The sequence below is a fragment of the Vigna unguiculata genome, chromosome 7 (genome assembly GCF_004118075.2).
Source record: "Vigna unguiculata cultivar IT97K-499-35 chromosome 7, ASM411807v1, whole genome shotgun sequence".
In the NCBI taxonomy this organism is placed as follows: domain Eukaryota; kingdom Viridiplantae; phylum Streptophyta; class Magnoliopsida; order Fabales; family Fabaceae; genus Vigna; species Vigna unguiculata.
Genome location: NC_040285.1, coordinates 4,333,852 through 4,350,192, shown reverse-complemented (window position 1 = coordinate 4,350,192; position 16,341 = coordinate 4,333,852). Strand labels below are relative to the sequence as shown.

Here is a 16,341-nt window from a genome sequence, read left to right as displayed (position 1 = left end):
AGGTACCATACTTGCAAGAAGACGTACTTATGGATAAAGAACGTGAAAAGATTGTGGACAGATGACCGTGAGGAGACAAGGAAAGCCAGTGACTAAAGTCCTTGTACAGTGGAAACATCGTTTACAAGAGGACTCGATGTGGGAGTATTACTACGACCTCAAGAAGAAATATTTGTCGATCCTTGAGGACAAGGATGGTGTTATGGGGGGGCATTGTTATGAATAACTGAAGTGACAGTTTACCTTTATAACAATTACGTTAGTTTTTCATATTGTAATAAATAGTTTCAGTTTGGTTATGGAAGGGTACAGTAATATTGAATTGATCTCTATCTCCCCTGCTTGTAGACTTTCTTTCTTTGTATAACATTCGGAATATTGATTGTTTCCCTATTATCTGTAGTTCTTCGATAGATATCCTAGAACCACGTTTCTTTTATCAAAGCTTTTGTAGTTTAATTCACACCACTCTTGAACTCAAGCCTATATTCCTATCTATTCTGCCACTGTCTTTGATGAGTTTCAAGTGTCCTCTACGTGTTCTAGGCAGCACTAACTTAGGAATATATTTTGTCGATCTATCAAACCATACAAACATCAACATGAATTAGGTATCCACGCACCATCACATGCGTCATCTCTCTCGCAATCTTGCATCTCCAATGGACATGTGGAAGCATGTGAAGTGACACCTAGTGGACTTATGCTCAAGTTTCCTCCTTCGTGCACTCCTACCATTGTGGTGATGGCTCCATCAATGTTCTTGGTGATCCAATCTACTTTAGTCACTATGGAAATTATTTTATTATTTTTTTTTTCAGATTTCAAGTTGGAAGGAGAGAGAATTGTGTAACAAAACGAATGGAAATATTTGTCAGCAAGTCTTTTCATTCCCATGAGATGTGCGCCAGATTGATATAAAGTGTTGCTTGATTGTCACAGTAATGGAAATATTTATCAGCAAGTCTGTGTAAAGTCAGAACCAAGAAAAACTTTGACCGCTGCTCTAATTCTTAAGCAAGAGTAGAGGCAAAAGGTAATAACTCATTAAATTCATGAAAAAGAGCATGCGTCTTACCCAAATAATCAGCCATAGGGTCCTGATTGCCCGAAACATTTGTTTTAAAGAGGATTGGATTGTATTTTTGAGAACCATGCATATATGAGGAAAAATTCTCTTATAACGTGGAAGATCACTAGGAGTAATATCAGTCACTTTTTGAGTAAGATGATCAAGATACCCCTGACTCTCAAGCTTGAGTTTAAGGTTTGACGCCCAAGTCGCATAATCCATGAAGATCACTAGGAGTAATATCAGTCACTTTTTGAGTAGGATGATCAAGATACCCCTGACTCTCAAGCTTGAGTTTAAGGTTTGACGCCCAAGTCACATAATTCATGCCATCTAACTTATTAGTGGGCGAATTCACAGGAAGAAGAGATTTCAAAATTGGATGAAGAGGTCTGGAAGAAGAGATTTCAAAATTGGAAGAAGAGGTCTGGAAGAAGAGAGAGAAAAACCCGAAAATACTAAAGAGGTCTGACCAAATCCAAAAAGAGCAGGACGAGAAGAATCCGTTGTAGGTGATCCATGCCGAAGAGGATGGACAACGCGTGAGGGAGCTTCGCTAATCCGATGGCGACGAAAAAAAAGTTGCCAAAATAACCTTAAGCTTTAGATACTATGTTGAATATTGAGAAAAACAGTATAGGGTTAATCTCCCTTGTGTCTAAAATACACAAAGGGTGAATATATTTATAATAAAGTGATACAAGTATATATAGCAACCAAACATAAATATGGTAAATAGAAGATATTCTAATAAACAATATCAACAATATCTACCAATATCATACAATATCTATTTTCCCTAATAAACAATAGATGTTATGTTTCTCTAATAAACAAATTTACCCTTACTTTAGCAAAGTAATTATTCTGTTTAAGACTAAAACATTTATTTAATATCATATTGCAATGATAATAACAGCAAGACACCATTTTATATTTATGCCCATATTAACCTATCCATGCCAAGAATATCAAAAGAGGGAAGCCTGATATACTGCTAAATTGCATAATAAGATGTGCAACAGTTTGGACTTACATAGGAAGCCAAAATTTGAGCCTTCACATTTGTGAACATCTGCAACAAAAGTTATCATGTCAATATGCTTGTTTATAATGAAGAAATTACAAAACTTACCGATATCAACATCAAGCTGATAAAAATATTACAAAAGTTATCATGTCAATATGGTAGAAGGATATGTAAGAAGAATGCTCCGCCGAAGATTAGATGCATATGAGTTAGATGTGCCCTAGTGTCATACAAGTAATAAAAACAAAGGAAGTATCACGGTTATCAACATCAACCTAATCATAAAATTTCTTGATGCTTTCTAGTGGTAATTCTTCCAATGCAATGAAAATCCTTACTAAAAAACTGCCAAAATAATTTTTGCTGGTGCAAGTGTATGTGCTACTGTATTGTTTAGTAGAGGATATAGATTTACTTCTGGTCAGGGCCAGTTAGTTTGAATCCTGTTAGGAGTTAGTTTCCCTTCTTAGCTTTATATCCCTACATCACAAATCTCAGTGTGTTGTAATCATCTTTCCGTTCTAGTAATAAAACCAGAAGTATGGTTCTGTGAAACTCTTTGAACCTTAATATGGTATCATGAGCTCTGTACGACCTTTGAGATTGTTCCATGGCTTCCAATTCTATACCTCCTCCTGCACTTCATCGCCATAGCTGACTACTACGACTGTCACATTCTCACGTGAAATTTCTAGAAGCTTGATTCAAATATTATATCCTGTGAACTAGTAGGACTAGTGATTAAGGGAAATAAGCTGCATTATTATCTTGTCAATCTAGTTTTTGAAACAATCACGTCAAAAAACAGTATAGACATTACGTGTTCTGATTAGCATGAACAAGCATTCAAATTTATATCATCTGAAACAGTGTCAATAAAGATCAATCAAGTGAATTATAATAGCAATCAGATCGCCAAATAATCACCTCTTCACTAATTAGCATAATGCTCAGGATTGCACGGCTAAGAGTCCACTGATTGCCACGGTCCTCAAATATAACAACTTCAAATAGAGTTCTCAATATCTAAGGAAATTTTAAATCAGAGAAATCACATTGGTGCAAGTTATCGTGAAAAGAAAAATAAACCTTAAGTAAGCTAATTACAAACATACTCTAGAGAAAAGCTCAGCACAGTCAGAAATGAGTCCAGATACATTAAGAGCAGAAGGTGAGGCAGTCAACTCTCCAACAATGACATGGGTGAAATAAAATGTCGCCAAGTTGTCAATTGCATAGGCGCACTACAAATGGAAAGGGAACAATAGTTAGTAACTAGAAAAATACCATCTAATAAGAAATTGTCCTTAGTTCTCAATTCATGAGCATATACAATTTTTATTTAGATTATAAACCAAACTTATATTTAATACCAGTAAATAACATGAATTGAACTATACTGGGGAATCAACGACCATAATATTTAGCTTGCGTAATTTTTTTGGTATATAAAAAAGGATAAAAAAAGGAACATGCAGGAATGGTGTAGTTAGATGTACTAATTGATGAATATAGGTGGTGGAGATGTTTTATGTGGGAGTCTGCTCAAAGTATATCTACACAATGCATATAAATACACTATAACAGGATATCATTGTTTATTTACTTTTTTGGTCATATGCATATCTATGTAACACATACAACTAACATATTATAAAATATCCTTCTCTCCTAAGCCAAGAAAAAAAAAAATTAATTGAATTATCACAACTAAAAATGTGCGGAGCTTTTACAAACCTGTGATGATATTTTGTCACTCAAATCTTTAAGCCCTGACTCAAGAGATCCAACAACAAGCATAAATGTAGTTTTATCCAAACTTAAAACAAATGACAAATGACAACTGAAGAGAGAATCCAAGAATGCAAAGTATGCTGCTGCGACCTGGAAAATAGACCAGAAGAAAACAATAAGCTTGTAGTGACCGGTGATCAAGACATAACATCAGAAAGAACTCTATCATTGACTGTTCTTTTTAAGTCAAACTCAGTTGTCATTAATTTTTAGTTCTTTTAGCTGTATTCCAGAAACAAAACTGTAAACATCAGGACTGGCCAACCTGTGTTAAAGAGGAAAAAGAAGCACAAACCAAACTAAATATACATTGAAAAGGTTGATCAAACACTTGTATACAAATTAATTGATATCAGTTTAAGAAAACAAGCAAACCAAATAGTAATCCAAATTTGCTTGCATAATCATTACAAAAATAATTTAAAATTAAACTCTAATGTAGACACAAATGGAAATATTAGATGTAAAGTTTACCAACAATGTATGCCTAATAAACTTTACAGATATATTATAATTACAACACAAAAGTTGAATAAACCAGAGGAAAGCACTTCTATTGTTAGCCAACATATCAAAAGAACATAGAGTAAATGTAGATAATACCTTCCGATATGCAAATATATCAGCTAAAGGAATTGATAATATCATCTTAACAATGATATCAAGAGCATCAACAAGCGCTCTATCACCATAAAGTTCAAAAATACCAAAGTTCACAAAGCTCCCAGATATGGCTGCCAGAAAAAGGAAAATAAACATAAAATCATTGGCAATTTAAATATATGATGATACTATTACATAATATGTTCAATCAATCTTCTTTTGCTACAAAAATCAAAGAGAAAACAGTTAATATTATAAATAATTAGTGTGAAAACAACCTCTAGAATAAAAATAAAAAATAACAGTAAGAGAATTTACGTTTCACTTCTATCACCTTTAACAATCCAGACATACTCACTGTTGTTAGTTGAATATTAAATGCAATATTAAAAGTTGTTGGTAGTATATTAAATGTATTACTAGAAGTTATTAGAAGTTATTAGAAGCTTTTAAAAGATTCTAGAGATCTCTTATAATTGTTACTTTAAGGTTTGAGATCTCTATATATAGAGAAGTTGATGTATTGTTAGAAGTGGGCTTTAAGCCTAACTCAATCCCACAAAACCGGCTTATAAACTGAGGATTGCACCCACTTATATATTGTCAATTTGCTTTATTTCTAGTCAATGTGGAACTTCCAACACACCCCTCACGTCAGGTATATTCATCTCGTGTGTGGAACAGAATATCCAAGAAATCTCACTAAGATCGACTTTTTTCTTTTAAACAATGACTTTGATACCACTTGTTAGGTCTAAAGAGGAGGAGGTTCACTGGAGCGATACAACACCAATGAGACCTGAGCATTAAGTGGAATTAACAAAACAATAAAATCTTCTTTCTTTCAAATTATTCCTTTCAAGTCTCACAAATAAATTTTGATATACTGCCAATACAAAAAAGCACAAAAAGTGTGACAAAATTACTAAAAGGGGTAAGTAAAAAATCATTTAATCTAGGGAATCTTGAAAAAGTATTACATTTAGAATATAATAGGATAGTAGAAAAAAGCAGGTTGGAAGATGGTGGCAGTGAAAGTATTTAAAATGTGGTGTTTAATCTACTGACAAAAATGTTACCTAGATCTAAACCTAAATTACTTCATACTTCCAATAGAGCAGTCCTTTCCACTACATCCTATATGCCAACAGAACATATGATAGACAGTCAGCTATAATAATATTTCACAATATATGCATACCTCGAGTAAGAATTATCAAACAAAGTGACATCCCCTTGTATTTGGAAGCGTACATGTCCGCTTTGTTAGGAAGAGGCAAAATTCTTGATCCATAAGCAACAATCAATTTACTAACTTCTCGAAAAAGTAGTATTCCGTTAGGAGAAGAATACTCAAAATTCAATCGCTGGGACTTGTTCAGTACTAGTTCAGCCACGAGTTTCAATAATGGAGTTGTTACCTGCATCATGTTTTTTAAATCAAGCACCCTTCGATGTGACAATGATAAGTTTCGGTATTAAGTAGTGGACGTGAATATGTATGTAAAATTGATAGGAATATGTACAGGTTAAATTCTTTAGACATTAATTATATATAAACCTAACTTTTAGGGGTAAACTTACAAACCATTTGTTTTATTAAGAGGGACCAGGTTATTGTCACAATAGTTGAGTGACTTGTTCCCTCCAGAACCAGGTAGTTGGGTGCTTTCTTCAGAAGTTAACTCATGAAATAGGATTTGTTAGTTCTTTAAATACGGGGCAGAAGTTCAATGACTCCCAAGTCTCAAATACTTCTAATCGTTCCAGGAATGCCACATTTTAGAGAAATATATATTTATTTTAATTTTTATCGGTTAAGAAATTTCCTCCTGCATTCACATACTTGTGCCAGATAAAACTAAAAGCATAACCAAGACTCATCCTGGACTCGGGATGTAAGTATTAATGGTCACCATTGGAATCTTCTGTAGTTACCAATCCTGCATCGAGACACATAGCAGCAGCTGACCATATATATATATATATATATATATATATATATATATATATATATATATATATATATATATATATATATATATATATATATAGGTTAACTTAAAAGCACCGGTTTTAAAAAATTAAACAGTTAGTAAGTGGATTTACACCTAACTCAACTTCATAGCTTAATATTGGTCTTTTCTACTAGTTACTTTTCCAGTATTGCCATTAAGATTCAAGATCATACTGTATAGTTATAGCACAGACAAAAAAAAAAAAATTCCTTGGACTTCAAAGCCAAATAAGAAAATACAACTATTCCTTCAATTGCATAGCAAAAGCTTTAAAAAGAAAAAAATGAAGCAGACCTCTGGAATATCAGCGTAATGTGAAATGCCTTTCAAAAGAAGAGGCATGTGGGCAGGATAAAGCCAATCAAAAAGGAACCCATAAGTTCTGCGGCTGTTAACATGCAATTAAGAACAACCAAAATAAATTAACATTGTTAACAAATAACAATGCCTTTGTAAACGTAACAAAGTTTTGACGTTTTAATTACCAACCTATTAGTAGCCAGTGCTATTCCTCGGAGGTCCCGCATCAACCCAATGAATGCAAATTTTACAGCATCTGATTGGAACAAAACATCAGGGGTTGATTCCAATCTAGCCAAAACCTTAAGATTTTAAGAAAATAAATAAAGAATCAATTAAAATGTATTATAATCAGTACAACATATCAATAATCACTAATAAATTGAAAATACTTTATTGTACACTGCATAACTTGTTAGGCTCAATTTAATTGAGGTCCACCAAGCATCACTTGTCACAAAAGAATCTCATGAAGACATGACCTTCTTAACTAGATAATAAACTATGGTTAAAAGGACTAACCATTTTTCCACAAATCTCAACATTGTCTTTTACAGGACAAAATGAATATTAAAAATTATAACACTTGAATCTGAAGATTATTTAGAGAAAAGCTTGAGTTTTTCATTCAGCTATATCGTGTGTATGTGTGTGTGTAACAAAAGTCAAAAGTACATTGTAACAGCAAGAGTGCAAGCTGGTGCACTTGCCCTAACAGCTAAATTCGAAAAAAGAAAAGGAGTGTCAGACAATTACAAGGCACATAATAATATAAAATACATATAATTATTTAACACTCCTCCTCAGAAAATATATAGAAGATTTACTTCATAAAGCTCATATGGCAGAAGCTCATTCCAATTCTTCTCCTATGGTTTGAAATTGCAAATTATCTAAACATGGTGCTGATCTTTTCTCAGATCCTACTTTAGGCTCGGTCAACTGGAATGTGTATAGATCAGTAATTAGTGCATTGCAATATGCTCTAACTAGGCCAGTAATTAGTTTCGCTGTCAACAAAGTTTGGCAGTAATCCACTTGATTCTCACTGAGCTGTCATCTGAAAGGAACACTGTTTTATGGTTTGCAGTCTGAGCCAGCATTGCTACATAGTTCAGTTTCTTTCAAAGCTTTGTTTGACAGTAACAGGACTTCTGATGTTGATGATGGAAGATCTACCCCAGGTGAAGCAATTTTTCTTTGTCCCAACTTAATATCACGTTGGTCTTGAAAGCAACAAGCTATTGCTTGTTCAAGCACTGAAAATGAATATAGGAGCTTAGCACAAGCTACCTTGTCATGGATATCCAAATTGCTTATAGAACTTCAAGTTACCTTTAGCACTCCAACTCTTCTTTGTGACAATCAAAGTGTTGCTTACATTGCCCATAGTCTTGTTCTTTCATATCACACAAAGCACATGAAGATAGATATCTTCTTTGTAAGAAAAGACTATCGCTAAACAATTATGCATTTTTCATATTCAAGCTCTTGATCAGTGGACCAATGTTTTAACCAAGTAATCGTCTTTAGTTCGCTTTGCTTTTCTTCTTGCAAACTCAATGAGAAGAGTTACTCTTCTGAAAAATCTTCTCATTGAGTTTGAGGGGGGTTGTTAGTATACATTCTATAGTTGACTATAGGTTGACTTGTATAGTTTACACTTGCATTGTACATATGTAGGTTTACTTAAAACTGTACAACTTCTTTTTCTCTTTGTAGTGGGCTAAATCTATAAATACACCCTGTAGATATGATTCTAAGCTAGTTACAATAATAAAAACATTCAGTTCATGTTCAATTTTCTCTATCTTTTCTCTGTTCAGTTTCTCTATGAATTCATCAGCAAAATGTCCCATTCTTTACAAGCGTAGCACTGTATATTTTTTCTATCAAATTTTCTCTGCCCTCCTCTCTTTTGATCACCTCTCTTTACAAATTTTCCACGATTGTCACCACAAAATCTTCCACTTATTTTGTTCATTTTCCCTTGTTTTTTGCCACCCCCAAACATCATTTCTTTCAAATTTCTGTGCTCGCAAAGTATGAACTGCAGCGCTGTCAACACTCCTCTCAAGAAGCCTTTTGCAGCTCCTCCACCTAACTCTCGTATCAAATTGGGGAGTCAAAAGTTCTTAAAAATTTCTCAATCATTTCCTGATCTTAAAACATCTCATCACAAGCTTTCATTGAGTTGAGTACCACTTGAATTCTACTGTAGCAATCCCCAATTGATTCTTCATCAGTCAGATAGCAACTCATATTGTCTTCTAAAGGATTGAAGCTTCATTTTCTTGACTTTATCAGCACCTCCATATGACTTGTTCAAAATGTCCCAGGCAGTCTTGGCTGAATTTGCCAAAGATATCTTCTCAAAATTGTCAGAATCCACACACACTGATGGATCAAGAAGAAAGCTTTCCAATCTTTCTTCATAGATTCCCTGTGAACTGCCCTGCGCACCTTCCTCCGATTCTAGAACACCATTCTTTACAACTTCCATCGCTTCTTGCAAACCAAAGATGACACCCATTTTTATACTCCATTGACCAAGAATTGGCAAGTTGGTCAATATAAACCCATGATTCACCCTCTGAACCTTGCTCAATTCCACCCCAAAAGGATTTGCAAAACCGATATAAAACCCACACAGGAAGGGTTACTCACACAGAAGAATACCTCACAAGCTAGTGGACATCACAAATTCAGTCCCAATCAAAATAGCTTTAGATACCACTTGTTAGAACACACTAAACACATTCTCACAAGAACAGAGAAGAAAAAGGAAAAAGAACAAGAGATATACTGGCTGAATCTGAAATTTTATAGGCCTACTATAAGCAGTTAAAAAGCAGCCAACTAACTACCTAACTAACATACAACACCAAATGAATTATTTACAACATTTTTCACTCAAGCTTAAACATTAGTCTGTGTAATAAAAGTCAAATAGGTATATTGTAATTGCAGGAGTGCAGACTGCTGCACCTGCCTAAAAATTAAAGCAGACAGAAAACCACGACAGATTAGTTAAAGATTGAGCAGAAAGAAGATTCGGTGAGTTGCTTGAGTTAGTATGAACTCAATAGCTATTTATATTCACAAGGCCACTAAAGATAAGTCTACTTTACAAGTAAATATTTGCTACAAATACTATGCAAGACCAATTCTTAAGATCATTATGTCGGAACAATTGTTAAAATTATGGGTCAGCGGCAATTTAAAGCTACCAACCTGCGAGAAAGGTTCCATTGTAGATTTAAATTTGACTGGGTTATCTTCCAAAAATATCAACATGCCAATAGTATAGTACAGGGTTGTTCTGCTACGGAAACATTCCCAATTTTCTATGAAAGGGAATAGTTCCCTCTGAAAAAAGAGAAAAAATTGCCCTTAGAAATCAGCTGATTTGACAAGCATATATACAGAAACCAAAATATCAAGTCAATTACTCTTGGCTGGCCGTTTTGTTCTTTGATTATAAAAAAAGAATGACAGATTTGATATCTGGCTCCAACAAACTGTGCAGTTCAAATGCTAGACAACACTGGGTAAAAAACTAGGCTAAAATACATACTTTCAAGCTAATTTCCACATTAGACAGGAGTTGCACAATTTAATGAGCGCCCCAGATTTTTCTACATTACTTTTGTATCTGTTTGGGAGAAAATAAAACACTTTACCATTTCAACTTTTTTTACTCAATTACACACACATAAAAGGCGTGTTCTAAGTTGAAATTTAGTAAAAAAGTGTCTCAAAACAATAGTGGTCTTATCAAATTACAAGTGAAAATTTTCTTAGCCTTCTAGTATAAATATTAAATGATTAGCTTATAGATTATGCAGTTAAATCACCATTTTCCGCATACTCTCACTAGTAGCATGTAAGATGATCTCTTAACAGTGAATTCCACTTTTTCATTAGGAGAATGTTAACCGGTGCCCACCGGTTAAAGAATAATAAATACATATTGATTTTATCATTTTTACATATAGAAAGCTAGAATAATTAATTCTATTAATTAAAATAATATAAATACATATAAATGATTTTATAAAGACAAAAATATCATTTAGAATCTCTAAGCAATAAAAATAAGTATTTTGGAAACTCAATTAAATCTCAAATACATACTTTGATTTTTATTTTTATTTTATTTTTTTGTAAATTTTTTAGACGTTAAATACTATTTTTTGTTGATTTTTCTGTTAATTTAATTTTTTTTATGTTTAATTATATTTTAATTTTTAATAACATTAAAAAATATTTATTTTATTATTTAATTATTTTTTAATTTTTATTGGTAAATATTAAATAAAATATTATAACAACTATACAATACTTATGGATATTCTTGTCTTTTAAATAAAATAAAATACATTAATTGTGATTAGGTCAAATTTATTTAATATTACAATTAACTATGAATTTTTGTAAATTTCAATACGTATTGATTATCCTTAACCAGTGCCCTTAGGGCATTGGTTAGCAAGACCCTTTTCATTATATTACATAATTTGTCTCCAGAGTTAAATAGGAATAGGAATATGAATTTGTGTGTGGATATCAAAAGATGTTAGCCCTATTTTATAATGTAATTAGTGGAGGGAAAAACTGCATAGGGCAATATGGAGGTCAAAAGTGCATGTCATACTTATTGGTTAAGAGGCAACTCACATTCTTGTTTGAAATCATGTGTTTAACACTATCCAGTTTAAGAAGCAGTTTTCCTGACATGTAACTGCAAAAACAAAATCCTCATTACAGCAATCAAAATATAAAATTATAAATAATGAAGACTTAAAGTATTTGACATGGAAACCAAACTAACCCAGATGTCATTTCCAGAAAGAGATTCAAGGTATGATCAATAACCTCTTTGCACTGCACATAGAAACTCTCATTTTGTGAGCTCAATAATAACAGTGATGCAAAAGGTTATGTCTAAAATTCATCATTACCTTTGTGTAGCATTTAAGGTTAGTAATCATCTTTCCCACAATAACATTTAGTAGTAGAAGATGATCATGGAGTCCAAGAAGTTCAGATAGCCGGGTATATAACTGCTCCAATTACAGACAAGAAAATTACAGACTTAACCTTAATAATATTTAAATATTGAAAGGAAAGTCACTTCCAATGTTCTACCTTGGATGAAGAAACACTCTGGTCGCCAATATAACACTTTCTAAAATGTTGAAAGAAGGTTAGTATAGCACGATCAAGTCTTTGCTTGCTCACATCTCCATACCTCTGAATTTAATTAGTCTTTAGTACATTCAACAAGGAGGGCTATTTAAAATAAAATATAACTACATCCTCATGCTAGCATCAGCACACAAATTCATATTCTTAGTGCATTCAACAAGGATAGCTATTTAATGTCCACGACTAAGCAGGTAATTGTTGTATAAATCATATTCTTAACCCAAACAACCATAGTAAGCAATTCATCAAGGAAAAACATATTAAATATAATTATTGGATGCATCAGATCGACAGATTTCACCAAATAGCTCCACCCTTAACATTTATGATATCTTTCAAACTGTAAAGGCAGAGGACAACCTCAGAAAAATTTAGAACGTATCATCGAAAAAGAATTGTAATAGCACTTGTTAAAAGAGAGAACAAAAACACGATTAGGCTAAAACCATGTCTCTAATCGACACTCTGCAGCTGGTTTACATGGTGGTTGATTTAATTACACATGATTAGAGGATAATCCATTACCTCTAAATCAGATATCAAATCCTACTCAATCAGTTATACATTAAATGTATAATATTTATACCTGTTTCTGAACACTCCCCCCTCAGGCTGAAGAATATAAATCACCATGATGTACTAAGTAGATCTCCTATACAGTTTCTAAAGGTAGTACCAGAGTCCATCAAGGTAGTAAAGAGCTACAGAGAGGGGTATTGAGTTAGGTGAACATTGCCAGGGAGGTTATTTCCTCTGCTTTTTGTTTGTACAGTTGCTTGCTACAACTGGTTTTCCTTTGCTGTGCTCCTCTTACCCATACATATATGGGCTTTGTAAAGAGATTCACTCTCTCTTTCTGTAATTTTCCTTTAGTAAAGAAATACGTTTTTTATTGTTTTAATAAACATTGCCTTAATGACAAAATCATCCACATACAAAATGAGCTAGATTCATCTTTGAGGTGAGTCTCTCTTGTCGTCTAAATACATATTTCACAAAGGAGAAGGATGAACAGAATCAAATGTTTCAAATACAACAAAGGGGGGTGTTTCTGTCTCTATAAGTTTATTAAGATTTGACCATCATGCGCAAGAGTATGATAATAGATAGCATAGCATCTTAATGAATGGTAAGCATTGTGAAAAAGAATCAAATTGTCATTTGTGGTTTGATTGAGAAATGCTTACTGTAAGGAGAAAATAATTTTATATTGAATAATCCCACCAAATTATCCTTGAAAGATCATATTGCAAGCCAAACAGGCAAAATCTTAAACGACAAACCAGAACCATCCAAATATATGCAAAGATGATGTCAAAGTTCATAAATACTCAAAAACACTGAACCAAAAAAAAAAACCTTATCAATAGCTGACCATGCAGACATTTTACAATAAGATATAATAATGTTACCCTCAAATTGATACAAAAGGACATACCTTGCTGTGAAACCCACTATCGGAAATATTAATCAACTGCAGAACACAAGCTGAAATCTCCGCATCAAGTATCTCATGTGATTCTTCACTGCAGTATAGAAATAAAAGACAACTTAAAAGTTTACTGTGCAGAAGCTTTAATTTTCCTTCACTGGTTAAAGCAATTACCTAGAACCAGTAATCTGCTTTGTTCTGAGAATTGAAGCAACTATGTGTGTGAACCAAGCAAGTTTGGATTCGGTTACAGACAATTCAAAACTATCAACTTGGCTTTGGAGATTTGCTTCCTTCTACACAAAATGTAAAAAACCAAATAAAAATATATTAAAACAGTTAACAAAGTTAAATCACTTCATGAAGCACCACTAAAAGTACCATGTAGTTTTTCATGATAGGCTCCACTATCTTCATCAGATACGAACTGCAACTTTCATACTGAAATTCAATGAATCAAAAACAGATGCTAAAAGTGATAATTAATAACAATTAAAAGCAATCACTCCAATATGACAAGTATCTCTCGGTATAAATTTAGAAGTATGAAAAAGCAAGAACCTGAAATCTACAGAGGAAAGGAAAAAATTCAAGCTGATCTTGAAGCACTTCTACATTGTCTAGAGGATTTTCACCAAGTTCATCTGAAAGTTCAGACTGGCAAAAATGGATGATTAGAAGTTAAAATGTAGAGTAAATATTTCCCTTTAGAACTAAAGAGTTTCTCTTTTGTTGTGAATTATTGTTTAATCACATAAGTAAATCTAGTATTATTAGGTTTTGAGAAAAGTAAGGAAATAAAAGACAATTTAACAAGATAATTCTTATGTATTATTAGAAGTTCTCATCCTTTACAAAGAGGTCTGAGTCCTTTAAAGTAGACTCTGAAAAGAGAAACAGCAGCTAATGGGAGTTATCAATGCAAAGGAATTGCCATAACTTGCCAAAAACAGTAACCACCGAGAAAAAGAAAAGAAACTATATGACAACAGTACAGTACAGAACTGACAAGCCTAATAGAAATCTAATAGAAATCAAATATAAAAGAAAGAAGATTTTTTATTCAATTGGTACATTTGAAACAGTACATTAGTCTCTATATAGAGAGAACTCTAACCCTAAAGTAATAACTACAAGGAGATCTCTAGAATCTTCTATTAGCTTCTATCAATACATTTAATATTCTACCAAATTCTAGTAATATTCTATCAAAATAGTGCCTTTAAGGTACTGTAGAATCCGCTTAATAGTAGTCCATTGAGAGTCCAGGGGTTGAGCCATAAATTGAGAAACTTAATTGACAGCATAGCTAACATCAAGGTGATTGAGAATGGCATACTGCAAAGCGCCTATCACAGAGCGATAAATAGTGGGGTCTGAAAAGTCAGCAGACCAAGATTTGGATAATTTGCATGAAGAAACCATAGGAGAACGGACATGATGAGCCTCATTCATTTTGGTTTTAAGCAAAAGATCTATGAGTTACTTGCGTTGAGTTAGTACCAAAAACCTGGTCTGAAAGATAATTAATTTCAATGCCCAGCTGTTTCAAAGAGAGGTTAGAATGCAAGCTGTGAGTAATGGTGTGAATAAGAGGAGCAAAGGAGTCTATACTGATGATGTCATCAATATAAACCAATATGTAAACAGTATGAGAGGCACGATGATAGATAAAGAGAGAGGATCAACTTTCATGGGAGAAAACCCATGCTTCAAAAGGGTGGTTCAAAGCGTGTCAAACCTACGTTGCAGAGCCTATTTAAGACCATGGCTTTGTTGAGTATACAAACCAGAGTTTTATATGCAAAGTCAAACCCCGAAGGGTGGCATCAACATGTTCGCCAAGTATGACTGGACAACCATTGCCAAAAAATTCATCCACAATATACTTAATATGACCTAAGAATTTATGTTTTCAATGGTTTGGGCACGAGGATCAGTGCGCAACTGCCAGGCACGAGCCTTCATTTGAGTTAAAAAGTAGACATTTATCTGGTCCCAAACTTAATAGGAATGAACTGCACCAAGAACCCGAGACAAAATACTATTGGTTAGGGTAGACCGAAGCCAAGAGAGTAAGAGTTGATCTTGAACTTGTCATTCTTCATAAGCTGGATTGATAACAACATTGTGATGATCTTTTTTGGAGTGAAATCTAGGGAGAATAACAGGATTGACCACAAACCAATGGAGTTTGTGGGATTTGGTGACAAGTACAATCTCAACAAGAGAATGTGAAAAGAAGGGTTAGGGATGGGTGGGAAGTAGGATAGGAAGTAGAATTGGACATCATGGATCAATAACCTGCTTGATACCATATTAGGTTTTGAGAAAAACAAGGAAAGAAAAGACAATGTAACCGGATAATTCTAATGTATTATTAGAAGTTGTCATCCTTTACAGAAAGGTCTGAGTCCTTTAAATAGACACTGAAAAGAGAAAACAGCAGTTAATGACAGTTACCAATGCAAAGAAACAGCCGTAACTGTATGACAACAGTACAGAACAGTACAGAACTTAGAGTGATGAAAGCCTAATACAAATCTAATATAAGCCTAATAAGTATTTATAACAAAGTATAATAAAGGGAAACCTAATAATGGAGAATATCCCTAACTATCCGCAGTACATCTTTCCCATGTAGAAAGATTAAATCATAACTTTTACACTCCCCTAAAAAACTCTTCCGGGATCTAGTGAGACAAATGAGGCAGAGAATGGTAATGCATGCATCGAACTTAGGCAGTCAGGAGATGGTGAATGGTGGATTGCAGTAGTTTGCATGAACAATGCACATGTATAGTGCCACGTGCACAATGCTGCATGAACAGTGTACACCCGGAAAAAAAATAGGAAAAAAAGGGAAAAGGAAAACCTAGTT

The 16,341-nt window shown here is 33.5% G+C and overlaps 1 protein-coding gene across 6 annotated transcripts in view; it reads right to left on the bottom strand.

Moving 5' to 3' along the window:
- The window catches only part of LOC114191677 (exportin-7-like), a 42,578-nt gene that overhangs the window by 1,952 nt on the left and 24,285 nt on the right, over positions 1 to 16,341 (bottom strand). For all 6 annotated transcript variants that reach the window (XM_028081017.1, XM_028081016.1, XM_028081018.1 and 3 more), the window contains 17 exons: positions 14,022 to 14,117; positions 13,842 to 13,901; positions 13,635 to 13,756; positions 13,467 to 13,554; positions 11,969 to 12,073; positions 11,782 to 11,883; positions 11,652 to 11,704; positions 11,498 to 11,561; positions 10,052 to 10,186; positions 7,007 to 7,119; positions 6,812 to 6,905; positions 5,701 to 5,920; positions 4,500 to 4,630; positions 3,840 to 3,986; positions 3,218 to 3,346; positions 3,030 to 3,128; positions 2,109 to 2,147 (listed from right to left, as the gene is read on the bottom strand). In XM_028081017.1, the coding sequence (XP_027936818.1) occupies positions 2,109 to 2,147; positions 3,030 to 3,128; positions 3,218 to 3,346; positions 3,840 to 3,986; positions 4,500 to 4,630; positions 5,701 to 5,920; positions 6,812 to 6,905; positions 7,007 to 7,119; positions 10,052 to 10,186; positions 11,498 to 11,561; positions 11,652 to 11,704; positions 11,782 to 11,883; positions 11,969 to 12,073; positions 13,467 to 13,554; positions 13,635 to 13,756; positions 13,842 to 13,901; positions 14,022 to 14,117 (1,797 nt within the window). The remainder of the gene's footprint in view (positions 1 to 2,108; positions 2,148 to 3,029; positions 3,129 to 3,217; positions 3,347 to 3,839; positions 3,987 to 4,499; positions 4,631 to 5,700; positions 5,921 to 6,811; positions 6,906 to 7,006; positions 7,120 to 10,051; positions 10,187 to 11,497; positions 11,562 to 11,651; positions 11,705 to 11,781; positions 11,884 to 11,968; positions 12,074 to 13,466; positions 13,555 to 13,634; positions 13,757 to 13,841; positions 13,902 to 14,021; positions 14,118 to 16,341) is intronic.